We start from the raw sequence: 20,322 nt of genomic DNA on the forward strand, positions 1-20,322 counted from the left end.
ACTTCCGGCGGGGGCGGAGTGCCGGCCGTGACGGCGGTGGCGGAGGAGGAGGTTTCGTAGGCTTCGCAGGTTTCGTGTCGCCGCCGCCATGGGGAAGGCTGATTTCCTCAGCCCCAAGGCCATCGCCAACCGGATTAAGTCCAAGGGGCTGCAGAAGCTGCGGTGGTACTGCCAGATGTGCCAGAAGCAGTGCCGCGATGAGGTAAACCCGGCCCGGCGGTGACCGGGCCTGCGGGCCCGGATGGGCCTCGGTGTCTCGGGGAGGGAGAGTGATCGTCTGTGAGGGGGCGCGGGTGGCTCTGACCCTTTTGTAGGGAAACCCAGTCCCCTTGAGTGGGGCCGATCTCTTGGATATACACAGGAGGGTCAGATGCCTGCGGTTGGGGTCCTCAGTGCCCTTATGGGGGCTCCCATCCCCCTTGTAAGCGCCATTGAGGGGGACACGGGGGACTCCGATCACCCTGTTGCGGTCCCCAGTCCTCTTGGGAGAGCCGCAATTGTCTTATGTGACCTTATAACTTTGTAGGTTTCCCAAGATCCCTGGTGGGAGGTTCAGGGCTGGCCCAGATTCGCCTTGTAAATATCCCCAGTCTCCTTGTGGGGGCTGTGATTCCATCTGTAGGGTGTGATCTTTCTAAGGAGCATCGTGAACTCTGGCCCAGGTTGCTCAGAGAAGTGGCGGATGCCCCATCCTTGGGAACATCCCAGGCCAGGCTGGACAGGGCTCTGAGCAACCTAATCTGGGTGAAGATGTCCCTGCTCGTGGCAGGGGTGAGACTATATGAGCTTTGAAGGTCCTTTCCAACCCAAACTATTCTATGATTCTATGGCCTCACATGCTGGGAGCATGAGGAGCGCCAGCTCTCTTTAGGGAGTTGTTGGAAAGGGCCGTTTTTCTAGTTTGGGGGTTCACAGTCCCTCTTGTAGGGACCACGGTCCTGTTGTGGGCAGATTGATGGGACTTGGGAGGTTCCCAGTTGCTGGGGGTGGGGTGATCACTTTGGGATCTCCTGTGGGAGAGATCCTAATCCACTTTGGAGAAAGTGTCTCGACCCTGATCCATCTTTGGGGATGTTTCATCTCTTGCAGAGTGACTGTTTAACTGGGAGTGAGAAGGAGCACAGGGTGACCGCAAACCCCCTGGAGGGGTGATTCTCTCATATTTACCTTGAGGGATCAGTGGGGTTAAGAATTAGCTGGCTTCTATCCACCTTAGAGGGGAGTTGAGGGCAACCATGTTTTCTCTTGGGAATGGGGTGGGTGCAGTGACATGCCCAAGGGGATGTACATCTGGAGCAGTGTGAGGTCTCTCTTCACAGAATAGTTTGTGTTTGAAGGGACCATCAGAGCTCATCCAGTGCCACCCCTGCCATGAGCAGGGACATCTTCACCAGCTCAGGTTGCTCAGAGCCCTGTCCAGCCTGGCCTGGGGTGTCTTCCGGGATGGAGCATCCACCACCTCTGTGGGCAACCTGGGCCAATGTTTCACCACCCTCAGTGTAAAAAAAAAAAATTCTTCCTCATATCTGGCCTGAATCTCCCCTCCTTTAGTTTAAAACCATCACACTTCGTCCTGTCACAACAAGCCCTGCTAAAAAGTCTGTCCCCATCTTTCTTATCGACCCCTTTTAAGTACGGAAAGTCCGCAGTAAGGTCTCCCTGGAGCTTCTCTTCTCCAGCTGAACACCCCGACTCTCTCAGCCTGTCCTCTCAGCAGAGTTGTTCCAGCCTCGGATCATTTCTGTGGCTCCTCTGGCCCCTCTCCAGCAGGCCCATGTCTGTCCTGTGCTGAGGGCTCCTTCCTTCTGCTTCTGGCTCAGTTTCTTCCCTTCTTCTGTTATGCTTTTTCTTTGAAGCTTCCCCCTCTTATTTTCTCTTGTCTGTTTACTTGGACCCAGATGCCTGTGGAATCTGATTTCCACCAGATTGTGCTCCAGAAGTACCTCTGCTTGGGTTAACTGTGCTTTTAGTTTTCCGTTCTCCATGAATAAGCTCTTCAATGTGCCTTAGAGAAGTAAATCATTCTGTGAATGTTTAATTGGCTCATTTTTCAGCTCTTTCTGCGCCCCTTTCCCTTTCACCCAAGAAACTCAAATCCTATTCTCTTCCCAGAGACTACAAGCAAAAAAGCTTTGGAGTTACAATCTGACCTTTCTGTAAAGGGGGACGGGTCTCCCATGAAATGAAATTTGCTGTTGATTTAATCATATTGTGATGAAAGAACATTACATTAGACAAAAAAAAAGGATGCAGTCAAATGTCCTATGTCTGGATGCTTTTTTGGGAGCTCTGATGACTTCAGCCCTGTGCCAGAGGTGACCAAATCATCACAGTCCATAGCTTGAGCACCCAAACTGCTGGAATGTCCTGACTCATAGCCACTTTCACAGTTTGTCTTAAGGCTCTTGGGCCCAGGAGAGTTTTGTTTCTGGCTTGCCCGATCAATAGGGACAATCATCCTATGCAGGCCAAGAAATTTCACTTACAAAATGTTATTTTTAGTACTCTTCAGCTGTGCAAGTGTCGCAAATTGAGACAAAGTATTTTTATTTTATAGAATGGCTTCAAATGTCATTGCATGTCTGAGTCCCACCAGAGGCAATTGTTGCTGGCTTCTGAAAATCCTCAACAATTCATGGATTACTTTTCTCAGTAAGTTTGCTATATTTTCTTACCCAGGTCTTTGTTCCTCTATCCCATCTGTGCAGCCGTACCTCTAAAGCTCAACTTGTCCCACTGAAGAAACTTCATTCTGATACATGTTAGCATCAGCTCTTTAATGGCAGTTTGAAAATTTAGGTGATGTCACTTTTGAACGCACGTGAGAGGTTTCGGGGAGCCATCATGTTTAAACAAATTTGGCAGCTTTATCCTGTGTCTGAGTCCCGTTTTAAGTTGCTCTGTGTTACAAAACACGTCACCGTTCTGCCCCAGCTAAGTGAATGCCACACAGGCAGAGTTACAAAGGGCTAAACAAAAAATAGAGCCATTACAGAGCGATAACAAGTCAGGGGTGTGATTAACCTCCTGCAGTTTCCCCCAGTCCTTTGTCTGTCTGACCTGTGTGACAACTGGGTTGACTGGAGCTGTCTCCAGCACGAGGCTGAAATGAGGCTTTATACTCAAGCCCTTGAATTAGCAGTGAGATGAGTGATCAATCCCTCCCATCGCCCGCTGCCGCCCTTTGTCTTGCCCTGTGTTTGTTGTCAGCCAACCTGGGAAGATACCTGGTAATGAAATACCAGCAATTAGAGGGAAGTGTTTACATTTCACTCTTTCCATTTTACCCCTTTGAAAGGGGATTATCCTTTTGAAGATTTAATTTGTATGTGCAGGTACCATATTGTGTTTCTTTGTGTGTGCCTACTGCATTTAGTGCTAGTGTACAGAAAAAGGGAAATGAGTGTCTGAATTTCATTATGCTCTCTTTAAAATAACACTAATTTTTATACTGCAGGTATTTCATTCTTAATGGCAATAGAAAATTGCTTTGTGATCATTGAAAGTTTTACTAAAATACTTCTTTTTATACCCTAAGGGAGTTCCGAAATGATTTCCTAGAACTGCTCAGGAGGCGATTTGGTAAATATTTTACTGCTTATTTGTTTGTTTTTAATACCTTTTATTAGCTCAGTGCAAGAACTTTTGTTGCCTTTCTCCTAGATCCCATATTTATATGTTATAATTCTATATTTCAGGAACAAAGAGAGTTCACAATAATATTGTGTACAATGAATATATCAGTCATCGAGAACACATCCACATGAATGCCACACAGTGGGAGACACTGACTGACTTTACGAAATGGCTGGGGAGAGAAGGTAAATGTAGATGCTTAGGGTTGGGAAGTTTTTATCTTATTGGGTAATTGCATTGCTGATAAGTGATCAGTAAATGTTTATGTTAGGTCTCCCATTTCCTTTTGCTTTCTTTCTCTCCCTTCCTGCGTATATATTAACAGATGTCCAAACATATTTCTGTGCTGTTAGGAATTTGCTTATAAAAAATGTTAGAAACCTGGGATAAATGTGTCAGTCATGAACCTTTCCTTGTTTCCTGTTGGGCTGTATTTATTGGAGGTATTGCTATAAATTGCAAATCAGCTTCCAGCAGTTGCCATTTAAAAATCAAAAATTATGATAGAACATTTTTTATGACTTCAGAATCCTTCCATATTGAAGGTGACAAGAAGGGAGCAGTTGTTTTCATTCCTGGCCTGGTGAAAGGGTTAAAGCTTGAGATCTGCAGTTTTGTGTTCCATGGGAGAAAGAGCGATGAAATGGCAGAAAGTTTACTTTGGCTCTGATTCCCTGTGTCCTACAGGATATGTTCAGGAGTCATATACGGCTTGAAAAGTCACTCTAGTGAGTTAGTAACAACAGTGTAGCACAGTAGAGTTTCCTTTAGCGTGATGCTATTAGTGTGTATTGTTTATATATGTTAGATTTCTGCTTTTTACTTGTTAAAACATTGAGAAGGAAATATTTCCTTCAATAAGGGAAGTATTATCAAACAATCCACTTTATTATGTACTCTGGCCTATTTCCAAATAGAAACAGCTAGCTGAAGGGCAGAAACAGATAGTAAAGATAATTCGAAGTCAATTTTACCGGGCCAGTAAGAGGTACATTGTCTCTGGTAAAGTATCTGCATTGTTACAGTGACCCTGGACTGTGCAAATGATCTTTATATTTTCTTTGTCCCTTGCTTGCTTTTGTGAGTATTAATCTTTATCTTGCATTGACTTTTTAGGTCTTTGCAAGGTTGATGAGACTCCGAAAGGCTGGTACATTCAATATATTGATAGGGACCCGGAGACTATTCGCAGGCAGCAAGAACAAGAGAGGAAGAAGAAACAGGACCTTGATGATGAAGAAAAAACTGCTAAATTCATTGAACAACAAGTTAGAAGAGGTTTGGAGGGGAAAGAACTGGTGAGGAAAATTACACTGTATGTCAACCCCCAGCTCAAAACTCCTCTTGGTTAAGTTAATAGTGAATTTGATGCTGGTGGGATCCTTGCACTGGTATTTTCTTAGCAGGCAGTTAGAAGGTGATGAGTAAGCTTCATGCTTTAGGTTACAGGCTCATCACCAGCTCAAACTGGGGAACAGTGGGCATATTTGGCTGCATTGCTGTTCTCTTCTAAGCCACAAGGAATAGTCTTCTCCCAGATAATTCTGATAGCAGCCTGGACTAACTTGTTTCTGTTGAAATTGCAATTTGTTACACTTCCTTGAGTAACCAGCTGGTGATTTCTACAGCTGATGAACATTCAGGTCCTCTATGGATTCACAGTTTAAAAAAATAAAGGAAAACAGAGGTTTCAGCTCCTTTTAAATTTTATGTGATTTTTGAAATCTACTAAAATCGCATCCTGTGGCTGTAGTGTCCAATCCTGGCCATTTCAGACTTTGATTTAGTCTGTCTTCTTCCATGCTTGGATCACCACGTCAGTTCATTTACATTCTGAATTTTCTGCTATACAGTTATCTTAGATTATAAACTGCTCCAGAGGAAAACTTAGGGTTACTTGGTATATGACTCGCTTTAGTATTAAAGGAGTAACAATTACTGCTCTTCGAATGATTAGTGATTTAAAAATCACCCTTGAATTTAGGAAGGTAGAGTAAACAATACAATAACTAGCATGACGTTGTCTTTTGTGGTATTTCACAATTTTTAGGGCTGCAAATAACAAGTACCATGGGGACGCTGATAAATAACCTGGAGGTGGGGCAGGGCTGACATAATAAAATCCAAATAGTGAAAAGTTTTATTTTGGTAGTGCTGGTGTGGTATTTGGGATCTGTTTATTTGGCATAATTTCACAACTTCCACACACGTTGCCTGGGACTGGAACCTCGCTTTTGATCCTGTCTATTGATAGGTACATTTAAATGCCGTTGTTAACAATTATCTTTTTTCTTAATTTAAAACTAATTGAAGTTTAAATGGTCTGAGCCTTTGGTGCTAAAAATTTGTGAGGATTCCAGAATTTCCTGCTTTGAGTCTTCCAGAGACCTGTCTAATCGTGCTGGTTCAAGTAGAGAAAACTGCTATGGTAAGGCTACTTTCATGCTGGAATCAAGCAAGTTTAGACAGCATCTCTGTAGAGAGTGTTTTAGAGAATTTTGCACAGGAGCCTGTAATGAGATCATGTTTTCAATTTATAATCTTCTATGAATCAAGCCAGGTGGAATATTACAGCCACTTGTAATAATCTCACAGTAGTCTGTAAAACTGAGCTAATCAATGATCGCCAAAAACTGGTATCTTGGCTCAGGTTTCTGTTTGACTCTTGAAATGTGTTTTGTGTCTTTTTTGGCAGGAAAAGCCAGTCTACACCGAACTGAGCAGAGAAAATGAAGAAGAAAAAGGTAACCGGATTTTGATATATGTAATTTTCTAGAACATGCAGAGGCTGATTTTGTGATTAAAATGAGATAAGCACTGAGACCTGCTCGGTGCTTCCTACAGTGCTTTGAGAGCTGTTATAAAGAGCACTGGAATATGGAAATACAGAGTGTTCTTTCTTATAACGTTTAAAGTAATTTATTTTAAAATATGAACCGAAACATACATTAGTAAATATTTTCAAATTTATTGTCTTTTCCATTTGCAGATTTAAAAAATTGTAACATCCTTCAATGCAGTTATGTTTGAAGATAGAAATAGAGTAATGTCTTTTTATTTTTTAGTTACATTTAATTTAAACAAAGGAGCAAGTACTTCAATAGCAGCATCTTCTAAAACAAGGTGAGAAAAGAATTGAAGGGCAACCTTTACTGTTGCAAAGCACCTATAGGAGAATGATATTTTTACGGGCAGGAAGATGTATTTTGTCCTAAAATATTTGGAGTCTAATATCTCATCCTATCATATTGTTCAGGAGGGGATGCTTGGTGACTTCATGGTTCCTTTTATATTTGAAATGGGTAAATGGGTTTATCTTTCTTAAATGTGTGCAGTGAGGAGCCACGATGGTTCATGGCAGAAGCCCATGAAGTTCTAGGCATTGACAGGTTCCTCTGAGGAGATACTGATGTGAGAGGGTGGAAAAGGGATCCAGTCAGAGCATTTGAAGTGAATTCCATTTTGTCCCAGCTGCCTTCTACAAATGGGTATTCATGACTTGTTAATTTTGGTTCCTAAAAGATTTGATTGCCTTCTCTAATTGGAGGTAATACTTTCTCTGATCATCATTTAAGAAGCTTGAATCTACCTGATGTAAATCTTTCTGAAGCTCATGAATGTAATTGTCATCATATAACCATGAGTGACGCAGGACAAAAATGATCAATAATGCAAACAATTCTGACTTATAGCAGTCTGTGAAACTGTTTGATGAGCAGTACATCTTTCCATGTGAGGCAATATTGTAATTAAATATATTTCGGGTAAAACGAAAGGTTTTTTTTTCTCATCACAAGCTCAGCTCTTAGATAAGGTATCTGATGGGAGATACGCCAGGCAGAAAATGAGACAATTAAGTAGTTCTTTGCAATAATAGGTATAGATTTCAGGCTTTGAGGAAAACTTGTGAATTATCCCTAAGCATTGAGTTGTGCTTAAGATGAGTCCGAAACTTTAATTCAGACACTCACTTGAATAGTGTCAGTGAGGAATACTTAAGGTGCTTGCTAAAATTTGGCTGAATGTGAAATCATGTATCAAGTACTCTGATTTTTTTCGTAACATATGAGAAATACTTGTCTGCAAACTTTATAAAGCTACTGCAGAAGCAAAATTGGGATACCCACTTCCTGGTCAAGTGACTGGATGATGGTTTATATGTCACTGGTATAGGTGACAGAGATACAGGAATCACTTCTGAGTTGTGTATAGAAACTGCTTCCCTCTGACAGCATCAAGGTGCATTCTGCAGCTTCTGGCTGTTACTGAGGATCAGTTGAGTTCAACCTGGTGCCCAGCACAGTGTGCAGCAGAACTTCTGGCTTCCCACCTTCCATGCACAAGAAACCTGGCACTTGTATTTCATGAGTGATGCTACAGAAACAGGATCAGGAGATCCTAGGTAGTGGATGGTAGTTTAAAGGGTGTGAGGATACTGGTAGTTGGGTACAGAGATGGAGTGGGAAGGGAGATGTGCCTTCCCTTGAACATCTATGTGGCTGACATGGAGTGGGGACTCATCGCTGCGGGCACAGCTGCTGGTGCTGCCTGCCCTTGAGCATACTGGGAGCCCTGGGCTTATTTTTTTCCTTCAAGAACTTAGATCCTCAAATCCCTGCTTAACTCACTCAGTAGACAACTAAGATTATGATTACTTCTAATAAGGGAACGAGCAGAAGCTCCTTTCAAGCTACTTTCCTGAGAGAGACCGTATTGTGGCCTTTTGGTACTTAAAAGGGGCCTAACAAAAGATGGGAACAGACTTTTCAGCAGTGCCTAGGAAAAGAGGTGATGGTTTTAAACTAAAGGAGGGGAGATTCAGGCTGAACATGAGGAAGAAATTTTTTACACTGAGGGTGGTGGATCACTGGCCCAGATTGCCCAGAGAGGTGGTGGATGCCCAGTCCCTGGAGACATCCCAGACCAGGCTGGACGGGGCTCTGAGCAACCTGAGCTGGGTGAAGATGTCCCTGCTCGTGGCAGGGAGTGGACTGGATGAGTTTTGAAGGTCCCTTTCAACCCAAACTATTCTATATGATTCTCAAGGGCACTGACTCCTGTCTGCAGTCCTGCAAGTGTACCAGTCCTGTCCACACACTGATCAGCCTCCGTTGTGCACAGGGAGGGTCTCCCCAGCCCTATAATCCCAGGGGAAGACCCTTCAAGACCTGTTTGCTCTGATCATTAGGACCCTGTCTGTAATTTCTCAGGTAAACATAGTCACGGCTGGTTTATAGCAGTTGCTGTCACGTTGGTATCGACATTCAATATAAATAGTTCTTTTTCTCTCCATTCCCCTGATCCACTGAATATCCCTTTCTTGTCCTTGCTCCAGTTTCAGCTAATGTGGAGCTGATCAAATCTGTGCATACTGCAAATGAAATGTCATCGTGGCTTATACAAGGCACTAATGGTCGTCTGTCTTGATGCTTCCTAGGGTTGTATTTGACTCTGTCATGACTGGTCCACACTGGTAGCTGTCATCTGTGGTCATAGCCAGACCCCTTTCTGCTTTTGTTGTTCTTAAACAGCTCTCTGTAGATAGAAGGTAATCAGAATAAACTTTTCCAAAGTATGTGAGCTTGCATAATGTGCTGTTGAATTTTGTGTTTTTTTAAGATGAACCAGTCCCGTCTGGTGTCCAGTTCTTTCTTGTGTCCTCCACAGTGATGAGACACACTAACCGTGTTGGTGACCTCTCTCTCATTGTCCCAGAGTCCTTAATGTGTATGTTAAATAAGATTAATTTTAGTGCTGACACCCAGGAATCCCTTAGTAACCTCACAGCTAGAGTTTTCCGTCTTAAATATAGGCACTGCACTTGTTTTAATTGTACATTAAACTTTACAAGATGTTAAGTACTTGCTATTTGATTTGTGATTTAATGTGCTATTTCTTCTAGAACTCTGCCATGGAGATTATCCAGGATTCCTCTAAAATACAATTTTTCTCTCAATTTTGCTTCTACTGCCATTTCTGCATCTTTATTCTGATTATGTATCTTCTCTTTGCCAGTATATCCAACATCACCACCACAGACAGAACATGCAGTTTGTTGTAAGGCTGTGTTAATATTGCCTTACTGTCCGGCTCACAGCAGCTGTCTTCATCTTTCTGGATGAGACAATACATAGTTGGGTTTTTTTTACTGCACTCAAAAGTTAATTATAAAAATTGCTTAACTCAAGCTGGGTTTTGGCAGTTCTCACTTTACCTACATGTTCCCTGATATGCAACTTTTTGTACTGATTGCTCTTTTCTTTCAAAACTCGTAGGCTGTTTCCATATTTTAAATATGATTGTGAAGATGGTGTTTATTTGCTGAATGTGCAGCTCTTTTCTACAGATTAGGAAAAGATTCTTCATGGAAAAGGTTGTCAGGCGTTGGAACAGGCTGCCCATGGCAGTGGTGGAGTCACCATCCCTGGAGGGGTTTAAAAGGTGCATAGACAAGGTTCTTAGGGACATGGTTTAGTGCTAGAGTTAGGTTATGGTTGGACTCGATGATCCTGAGGGTCTCTTCCAACCGAAGTGATTCTATGATTCCCATGTGTTTTCTCCCATTGCTGGGTAGGTTAAGTATCTCTTTCTGGAAGGGGTTCTAGACATCTGCCATGTTGGAGAGTTGCTCTATCCAGGTGACTTCTCTAAAGCCACAAGTTTGTCCTTTCGAATTTGAAAACCCTATTTGCAGACCTGCTTTTGTCTTCTCCATTGACCTCAAGTCCCCAATCAACTCTTTGCTTTTTGTGCTGGTGAAATAATCATTAAGTTGCTTTCCTTCTACAGGACTGCTGGCAGCAGACATCAGTGAGCGTGGAGTTTACACCTCAAGGAGATCGGTTCTAGCTGCCAAATGCAGTCCTAGAGAAGAAGGCATGCAGGGTCTGGAAGGTGACTTGCACAATTCAAATTTAATAGATCAGCAGGTGTGTTTGCACAGCCAGTTCTTCAAATGCATCTTGGTAGAGGAAACAATGTAAGGTCTGCTGTGAAAACACCGTCTTACTCTTCCAGCAGTGTCCTTGGAGCAAATGCACTGAAGATGGTGGAAGGGGCAGTTAAAAGAAAAGAATCAGCTCATAGCTCTGGTCAGTCCAAAGAGAAAAAGAAGAAGTCTGCACTGGATGAAATTATGGAGGTAAAAATCATGCAGGACCTGTGTCTTTGTAACCCTGTGCGCTTTACCAGGGCATCCTTTGAAGTGACCTCAGACCTTCAGTTCATGTGGAATTCAGACTTTCGTACCTTAGCAGGCAAAATTATCTCACTTCCCCATTAAAATTGGTTTCTATTGCTCATCTGTCCCTATTCCACAGACAACTCAGATGTTGGAAGTAAAGGAATACAGATTTTGGAAGAGAAGAAAATCTCTAGAAACAAAACAAATCTTGACACAAAACAAATATGAATCTCCATCATTTTATTATGGATGCCTGGATCTCATCAGATTGATTTTTATGCAGCAAGCACATACTGACTTACCCATATTTAGGTTTTTGTTCTTTGGTTTTTTTATTCCCATTTTGATGTGAGCATAGAGAATTGGTTCAGCTTTTCAAAGGCATGGGAAGGTTGCGGTGAAAGGAGGAAGTAAATGGTGATTATGTTTTGTTGTTCTCTAGCTTGAAGAGGAGAAGAAAAGAACATCTCGAAGAGACTACTGGTTGCAGCCTGTAAGTGTCTTAAAAATTAGTATTATTATACCAAATACAACCAATTCTTCATCTCTAAAGCCACTGTTGATTTGTGTGAAGATCCAAGAGCAGATTCCAAACTAAATTCGCTCTTATTTTGCAAGATGCCAAATGTGAACTATTACAGTATTTGGGAGGAATTACTGCAGGATCTGCAGTCTGAAGTGTCATATGCCTGACATCAGATGGGGTGGAATTCTCTAATTAAAGAGTTGTTACTGTGAGTCTTTACAAATCATATTTAAATCTTGATTGTACTGGCACGTAGAAGTCAATGTAAGCCTTTGATCTGAGAGACCTCATCTCAGCTTCTGTTTTTCGACTGGACTTCTAGATCAAGAAGTCTGGCCCTTGACCCATTGAGGACTTTCACATTATATCCTGAATTCAACTGTAACTGTAGTTGTAGAACAAACAAACAAAAGTATTACTTTGGGACGGTAATTTAAGGATAAAGACAATTTCCTGAATGCTGAGTCTTTACTATTGTCTGTGCCTGGAGTCAGAGCAATCTGAATGTGCAATTAGCTTAGATTGTGTAGTTGTATATTTTTGCATCTTATTATTTGTCTCTTTTCAAATATTCCAGGATATCATTGTAAAAATTATAACGAAGAAGCTTGGAGAGAAGTATCACAAGAAGAAGGCAGTTGTTAAGGTAAAGTATGCAAACGTGGCATTGGTTAGGCTCTTCTGAGATCAGATAACTTCTGAAGTTTTGTTTCACTGTGCAAGTTGTCAACTTTAAGTCAACACTGACAGGAGCTGAAACATCACCTTCACTTTACTGGGACTTACTCTGGTCAGGGAGTGAATCGCTGAATTGGTTTAATGTCACTTACTCAGTGATTCTTTCTTAACCACTGTTTCGTCCTGCATAGATTGTCCCTATTAAAACATCTGCCTTGGAGAATAGTCCCTTTTTGATATGACCAAGTGCAGTGCAGTTGAGTTTTAGTCTCAGACTAGTCAGTTTTGCCCATATATTTAAACTGGAGGCTGCCTTTGAACAAGATCCTGTTTCTATACAAAATCTGCAGACTGTCAGCCTCGCTCTGTTGTTTAAAAGTACTTTAAACCACTGCCAGTGAAATGATGTTGTGCTGGGCAGACCAGGGCTCAACAGTCGCTGGCAAAGGTGCCAAAAACGACATCCAGGTGCGTTTTGAATCATTGACTAGAGTGTACGGAGCTCAAAATCACTGCTTTTTTGATAGAGATCTGGAAGGGTTTATGAGCTTCATGTCTGTCTTGTGTTGAGCTCTGAATACCAGAGGTGGAATATGGTTTATTGCAGGTGCAAAGATGATCAGTGACATTTCCCTTAATCGAGAGGTAGTAGTATCCCAGTATATACTGTGTGGCTTCCAGCCGGCTTTGCCTCCTGTGGGGGAAAGACACCTCTAATTTACTCTCCATCTTTGAGAGAATAGCCAAGATAGCTGACCTGAAGGTTGACAAAACCTTCAGAGAAGGCTCACAAAATTAATGGTCAATTAAATCCATCACTGGTGTTCAAGAGGAGCCCTTTTAATCAAGCCTTAACTTCAGCATGGGGCCGGTCAGCAGTTGGTGAAAGCTGGGTGCCTTTAGGGCAGCTCAGAAGTCCCTTTCTGCTTTTGAAAGTGTGGAAGTGCAGACTCGTGGTCCTGAGTTTGTTGATTTTGAAATGTAAAATTAGATTTTTTTAAAAAATATATTTTATTTTTCTGATTGGCCTTTGCTTTTCACAACAGGAAGTGATTGACAAATATACAGCAGTTGTGAAGATGATTGATTCTGGAGACAAACTGAAGCTGGATCAGACACATCTGGAAACTGTCATACCTGCACCAGGTATAGCTATTTTGTTCGTTTTTCAGTGTAGCTGTCACTGCAAAACTTGTATTTCAGTTCTTTTAAACTATAATTCAGGTAGTTGAAAGTACCATAACAAGAGCTGTCTTGTTCTTGGGACAGCGTTTTGCAAGCTGGTTTGATCATATACCAAATATCCCCTGGTTACGTTCTGGGCAATTATTACATTGCTTTTGCTTTGAGTCCTCACAGTCCTTTCTCATAAGAATTAGATTATTTTCTGAGAAGACAGAAATGCTTTAGGAATCAGTGCATTTGATGAGATGAAAGGATCTCTCTTCAACTGCCAGGAAGCATCTCTGGGAGCCCTGCAGAGCCCTTGGTCATATTTATCCTGTATTTTCCTTTCCAAAGTCATGCCTCAAATAGCTGTGGGCACTTGGCAAAGCTCCCCTCACCTCCTGTTTGGTTTGCTGGCGTTTCTTTGGCCAGCACACACTAATGTTTGTGTGTAGCATCTGACCAGTATTTCAGGGAACAGTCAGGGTAGCAGTAAGCAGAACACAGTGCATGAGGAAACAGGCTGTAGGATTTTGGGATTTTCAGTTTACTCAGCAGAACTGTTGCATTCTGCGTTTCTGCAGCTACTGAGGTGCTGGATGATGGTGTCTGTAGTGTAAGGATACTTGTATGTGAGCTCTGTCACTAGGAGTGATGTCCTGAGGGGACAGCCTGTGTGAGAGAGAAGGGAAAAAGGAGGTGCACTGAGCCATTGGTGTAGGGAATGGAATGTGGAAGAAATGGATTTGGCTTCTTGATGTAGTTTCAATTGTTTCAGCCCACAGTATGTGTAGCCAGGAGCAATAAATGGAGCTGCACTTTGGAAACGGGCAGGTTGTAATGTGTCCGCTTCTGGGCTCTCCAGTTTAAGAAGGACAAGTAATTACTGGAGAGAGTCCAGCTGAGGGCTGCAAAGATGCTGAGGGGTCTGGAGCATCTTTCTGATGAGGAGAGACTGAGAGAACTGGGGCTGTTCAGCCTGGACAAGAGAAGCTGAGAGGGGATCTCATCAGTGCTAATAAATGTTTCAAGAGTGGGTGTCAAGAGGATGGACCAGACTCTTTCCAGTGGTCCCCAGCGACAGGATGAAGGGCAATGGGCACAGACTGAAGCACAGAAGGTTCCATCTGAACATGAGGAGAAACTTCTTTCCTTTGAGGTGCCAGAGCCTGGCCCAGGCTTCCCAGAGAAGTTGTGGAGTCTTTTCCTCTGGAGACATTCAGACCCACCTGGACACCTTCCTGTGTGATCTGCTCTGGTGAACCTGCTTTAGCAGGTGGGTTGGACTGGATGATCTCCAGAGATCACTTCCAACCCCAACCAGTCTGTGATTCTGTGAAGCAAAGCTGGGAGCTGCTTGTCGGATCTGCTGGGAGAAACCTTCTCTTTCCCAGCAGTCAGTGTAGTTGAACACATCTCCATCAAAAGAAGCTGGAAACCCTGTTGTGTAACTTCTTTCCTATTTCTCATTTTAGGCAAGAAAGTGATGGTATTAAATGGTGGTTACAGGGGAAATGAAGGCATCTTGGAATCTATCAATGAAAAGAAGTTTTCAGTGACAATAATCATTGACTCTGTAAGTATTGAACACTGCAACATTTTGTTTGCGTAGAGCACTTTTCATGTGTACATTGGAGAGCTTGCACAAAGACAGATGCTATCATTAATCCTGTCTTAGAGGTGGGGTTTATTTACAGTGTGCAAAACGCCGTGGTCTCCTCCCGCCTACTCCCAACCAGTAGGAAAGCAACCACATATTCCCCGCTGCAGACTGATGTTCTGCTGTTTGCCTTTAAAAAGATGCCAGCATGCTGGTTTTGTCAAGTTTTGAACTTCAAAGAGTCTTGCAAAACATTTTGTATGTTTATTTTGAATGTGGCTGTTGTACTATTTTGTGGGAAGGTGAGAAACGTGAAATATGCAAGGAGGTGAATTTTCTCCTGCCTTTTCCAGACTAAACGTGCGGATCTTTATGTGCTTACTTGTTGTCTTGTTCATGGCTAACAATTATGGTTGTTTTTTTGGTTTTGTGTTGGGTTTTTGCTTGGTTGGTTTGTTGTTCGTTGTTGTTTTGGGGGGTTTTGTTTGGTTTTGGTGTTTTGTTTGTTCGTGGGGTGTTTTGCTGTTGTTCATTTGTTTTACGTATCACCTTTTTCTGAGCTAAAATTAAACCATGTTATCATGTCTGTGCAGCTACTTCTTCATTCTCCTCTGCAAAACCAATCTTTAAAGTCATTGATGCAGGAGAAAGGATATTGGCTCAAAGTCAAATTTCTTAAACACGGCTTTCAGGAGAGAGACCCTGTTAGGATCCCATTCGAAGAAGGGCTGCAGAAACTCAGCCCATATTAGATTTTGGAGAATTTGCTTGAGAACAGGCTGTGCGGTTGTCCTGATCACAGAAGGAGCTTTAGTTGGAGCAAAGGATCATGATAACATTGGCCTTGGAAAGCCAGGGTAGTGTTTCATAGAATCATAGAATAGTTTGGGTTGGAAGGGGCCTTCACAGCTCATCCAGTGCCACCCCTGCCATGAGCAGGGACATCTTCACCAGCTCAGGTTGCTCAGAGCCCCGTCCAGCCTGGCCTGGGATGTCTCCAGGGATGGTTCATCCACCACCTCTCTGGGCAACCTGGGCCAGTGTTTCACCACCCTCAGTGTCAAAAATTTCTTCATTGTGTTTTTTTCTAGTTTTCGTGCTTGTAGGTGTTAAGATTTCCCTTTTCCTGCATGACCTCTCAATCTATACATTAAAAAAGAGTGAAACTACTACTGGAAACCAATGAAGTCTGTGAGAATTTTCTTATTGTTTGTAGGGTGACAAGGATTTTTATAGATAAGAAGTTTGTGTTCAAATTAGATCTTTTACTACTTAGAAGTTCACAGTGAATTAATTCAAAACAGCTGCTGTTTGCCCCAAAATCACAAGGACTTTAACTATCATAAATAGTGTCTTGAAAGTGAAAAGATTTCTGGCACACTGTTGAGACCTTGTCACGTTCTCTGGTCAGGCTGAAAACAAAGAAACAGCAAACATGTTGTTATGAGCGAATCCCAGACCTGCAGTTTTTTGGCTGCATTCTGCTATGCACGCCATGTCCAGCGTCCGGTGTGCGGTTATACGTGGTTTTTGGGCAGAAAACTTAAACAGAAAAGTTGTTGTGTTTTTACTGGGTGCAGCACTGAGTAAAAACGCTAATGCCTGTGATTCCCAGTGCTGTTCATGTTGGTTGTGCTTCTTGAAAAATGTCTAGTGATGAGATTTCATACAGCCCCCTTAGCCATCTTATTTTAAGCTCCCTATTGGGAATTCAATAAACAAACAGGTTTATATTTTGATCGTAATTCTTCTACTATGTCATTCTCCAGGGACCTTTAAAAGGACGCCGAGTTGAAGATATCCAGTACGAAGACATTTCCAAACTCGCCTGAGGTGCTAATTGTGGATCAGAAAAGATTTTGATTCCCAAAAAATCTTTCTGCCATCTTTCAGGCAGACACAAGGCTCTACTGTGTCAGGGTTTTAATTGTGTGTGCGTATGTATTTATAATGTATATAGCAATTAACCACAAGCAAGCTGGATTTATTTAAAGATCACTATGGATTTATTACATAAAATGTTTGTGGAGATCTTATCAGGGGAAATATTTCACCTGATTCTATATCAAAGTTGTGTTATATTTGTTTCCTTTTCCTTTTGTAGGGCAGCTGCAAGCTGGAAGATTTTATTTACTGAAATATATTAGCAGTTCCATAAGAGAGAGAATTACCTACAAGTAGCTGCTTGAGGCAGGTGGTGTGTGTCAAAGCCATGGCAGTTTATACACCACATTTCTCAAGTTTGCAGCCAAAAGTGAATTCTGGCTGCAGAAACAAGGGAAGGGATCAGGAGAGTAGCAGGAAGGCAACAGTGCTGCAAGGAATTGTTTTCCTCGGTCTTGTCAGAATGATCTGGTTTATTAATTGCTGTCATCAATTTATTTTTGCTTAGCACATCAGTGATAGTAGAACACAAGGCATCGCTCCTCTGTTACCTTGTTTTTCAGGGTTCCTAATAATATGAATATGCAATTTAACTTCAGTTGGAGCCCAAGGTGGATGTTACTTGTGGAGTTTCTTGGATGCCGGCAGAAGTGTGTGCAGATACAAATTGGTGATTTCTCTTTTGGTTTTCCAGAGTCTTTTATTTTGTCCATGCTTCCGTTGTCACTCTGCTACATGAGTAACATGAGTCATGCTAAATGATGTAACATTACCGTTTTATTTTTTTAAAATGAACTCGCATTTTGTACAATGTTTAATTTCTAAGGAAGTTCAGGAATAAACATAAACCCTTCTCAGGTCGCTGTATTTCTTATCAGCCTTTAAAGTGCGTGAGGCATTGGTTCGTATCTACCACAGAGCACAGCAGAATGCCCAGCTCATGTGCTGCTGTACAAGAGAGATGCAAACTGTCCCAGGCAAAGTACAAACCATCACCCGATGATCTGGTCTGCCCCTGGCTTGGTGTGTGTCCCTGGAACACAATGGAGAGAAAACAAACAGCCCCATCCACTTGAGAGGAGATCTCAGCTGATCACAGAATTGCAGAACGTCAGGGATTGGAAGGGACCTCAGAAGATCATCCAGTGCAATCCCCTGACGGAGCAGGAACACCCAGGTGAGGTTACACAGGAAGGTGTCCAGGCGAGTTTGAATGTCTGTAGAGAAGGTGATTCCGCAACCTCCCTTCTCATACATAAGTGGAACCTCCTGTGTTCCAGTTTGTACCCATTACCCCTTGTCCTACCATTGGTTGTCACCGAGAAGAGCCTGGCTCCATCCTCCTGACACTCACCCTTTCTGTATCTGTAAACATGAATGAGGTCACCCCTCAGTCTCCTCTGCTCCAGCTCCAGAGCCCCAGCTCCCTCAGCCTTTCCTCACACGGGAGATGCTCCACTCCCTTCAGCATCTTTGTTGCCCTGCGCTGGACTCTCTCCAGCAGTTCCCTGTCCTTCTGGAACTGGGAGGCCACAACTGGACACAATATTCCAGGTGTGGTCTCACCAGGGCAAAGTAGAGGGGCAGGAGAACCTCTGTGACCTACTGACCACCCCCCTTCTAATACACCCCAGATACCATTGGCCTTTCTGACCACAAGGGCCCAGTGCTGGCTTATGATCACCCTGCTGTCCACCAGGACCCCCAGAGCCTATGATGTGCACATGGGTTATCTTACACTTTAAATGTTCAAGATCGCTAGAGGCAAAAATCACTGTTCCTTGTCCCTTGCCTCAAGGTTCAGTGTCTTGTTGATTTATATTTTTTTGGTTTCCAGGGGACTGCTGCAGGAAACGCTGAGAGATTGCTGTCTGGAGTGGTCTGAGAGAAACTCCCATAGGACATCACATGGCTTTGCTGTGGTCCTGAACACAAATACAAGACAGAGTCAAGCAGTAACACGATATCTGAAGAATGGAGCGAGTTGAGAGAAGGGAACGGAGCTGGTGAGGGGCTGGAGCACAAGTGTGATGGGAGCGGCTGAGGGACCTGCGGGGTTCTGCTGGAGAACAGGAGGTGAGGGGAGACCTTCTGATCTCTGAACTGCCTGAAAGGAGCTTGGAGCATGGAGGGGGTTGGTCGTCTCCCAAGGATAGGATTAGAAGAAACAGACTCAAGTTGTGCCGGGGGAGGTTTAGATAAGAATATTGGGAAAAATTTCTTCCTGGAAAGGGCTGTTGGGCATTGGAACAGGCTGCCCAGGGCAGTGGTGGAGTCACCACCCCTGGAGGGGTTTAAAAGACATATAGATGACGTTCTCAAGGACATGGTTTAGAGGTGAACTTGTCAGTGCTGAGTTAATGGTTGGAGTCAATGACCTTAAAGATCTTTTCCAACCAAAATGATTGTATGTTTCTAAGAATGGAGAATTATGTGGAAGGGAACCAGAGACAGAAGACACACTTGTCTGTAAATTCAGACTCTTTTTGCAGCCTGGATTGTGTAAACAGCTCTGCTGTTTTTGAAATAACAGGTACTGATTGAGAAGAGCTGTGCAGGAGGGTAATGAGGGTAAGTGAAAAAGCAGAGCAGCTTCTGAATCACTGAAAATAATTGCACTTAACATTCTGGACCCTGAAGAGTTAAAGTGAATATAATAGACATGTAAAGTTACAAACTCTGTGGAGAAGACCAGAGAATGATTATTCATTGCTTGTATTCACACAGAAGCTGGGAAACAAGGAAATCACTGATTTGGGGACTTAAAAACAACCTCAGCACACAAAACCTGTTTAAACCAGGGAACTCACTGCTGCAGGATATTGTGGAGGCCAAAGATAATAAATGAGTTCAAAGGAACGATGAATGGTTTGTTGAGAAGTTGCTCATGTTTCTGAGAATTACTTTGGAAAGACGCTTAAAACGCATTGATTCTCTCACTGTGGACACCATGGCTGCAAGAAAGGTCACGTACCAGCCTTTAGTTTATAAGGAAACCAAAGTTCTGAATGGCAAGTGGGTTACCTGAGACCCCTTCCTAGATTAGGGATGCTGAGAAAAATCTGGCCAACATCATTTTTCTAAGGTTGCCAGAAAGTAGAGTTTTAAGTCTGTCTCTAGGTACATAGACACACATATTTGTTTTGCTACTGCTCTCATTCATCGTTGAATATTCTTGAAGAGTTAAGGCATCTTTGGGGAGTTTATCTCGCTGGGAGGGAAGCTTTTAGTACTGATGGTGATTTCTATATAGTCTGAATGTTTCCTGCTTTCCCAGATACGCATCTTTGTGTGAACTCCACTGTGATGTTGACATTTTCACAAAAAATAGGCCCAAGGTTGTCTTGGGCTTATGTAATTAATTTCCCTGTGATATGGCAGCATTGGTTATTTCAAGGACATTCCATTGGCTAACCCGTCCTTAAGACTGGAGACTCCTCATGATACCCATTGCAGAGCCCATGTTCCTTTCCTGTTAAATTTCCTTTACATCTAATGCACATTGTCCTTTTTGCCCCATCCAGCAGTGTATGAACTTATATTTTCCCAGCAGCCTGAAAAAGCGAAGGTAAAAGTATTAAATCTGTTTGTCTGTTTTACCCACACTCCAGGAGCCCAAATACAGTTACGAGTCTGCTATGAAATGTG

General features: G+C 42.7%; 1 protein-coding gene across 2 annotated transcripts; it reads left to right on the forward strand.

Annotated features, from left to right (window-relative positions):
- The first annotated feature begins 1 nt into the window (after position 1).
- KIN (Kin17 DNA and RNA binding protein) lies at positions 2-17,531 on the forward strand. Of its 2 annotated transcripts, none has more exons than XM_065838208.2 (13): positions 2-202; positions 2,558-2,652; positions 3,539-3,582; positions 3,699-3,821; positions 4,753-4,934; positions 6,332-6,380; positions 6,702-6,759; positions 10,654-10,777; positions 11,262-11,312; positions 11,923-11,991; positions 13,070-13,169; positions 14,666-14,766; positions 16,560-17,531. In XM_065838208.2, exons 1-13 carry the CDS (start codon positions 89-91, stop codon positions 16,620-16,622), a joined length of 1,173 nt encoding a protein of 390 aa, XP_065694280.1. In that variant the 5' UTR covers positions 2-88; the 3' UTR covers positions 16,623-17,531. The 2 variants fall into 2 exon arrangements, with proteins under 2 accessions (XP_065694280.1, XP_071659634.1); XM_071803533.1 differs by having other exon boundaries at positions 10,657-10,777.
- The last annotated feature ends 2,791 nt before the right edge of the window (positions 17,532-20,322 follow it).

The sequence above is a fragment of the Patagioenas fasciata genome, chromosome 1 (assembly GCF_037038585.1).
Source record: "Patagioenas fasciata isolate bPatFas1 chromosome 1, bPatFas1.hap1, whole genome shotgun sequence".
In the NCBI taxonomy this organism is placed as follows: Eukaryota; Metazoa; Chordata; class Aves; order Columbiformes; family Columbidae; genus Patagioenas; species Patagioenas fasciata.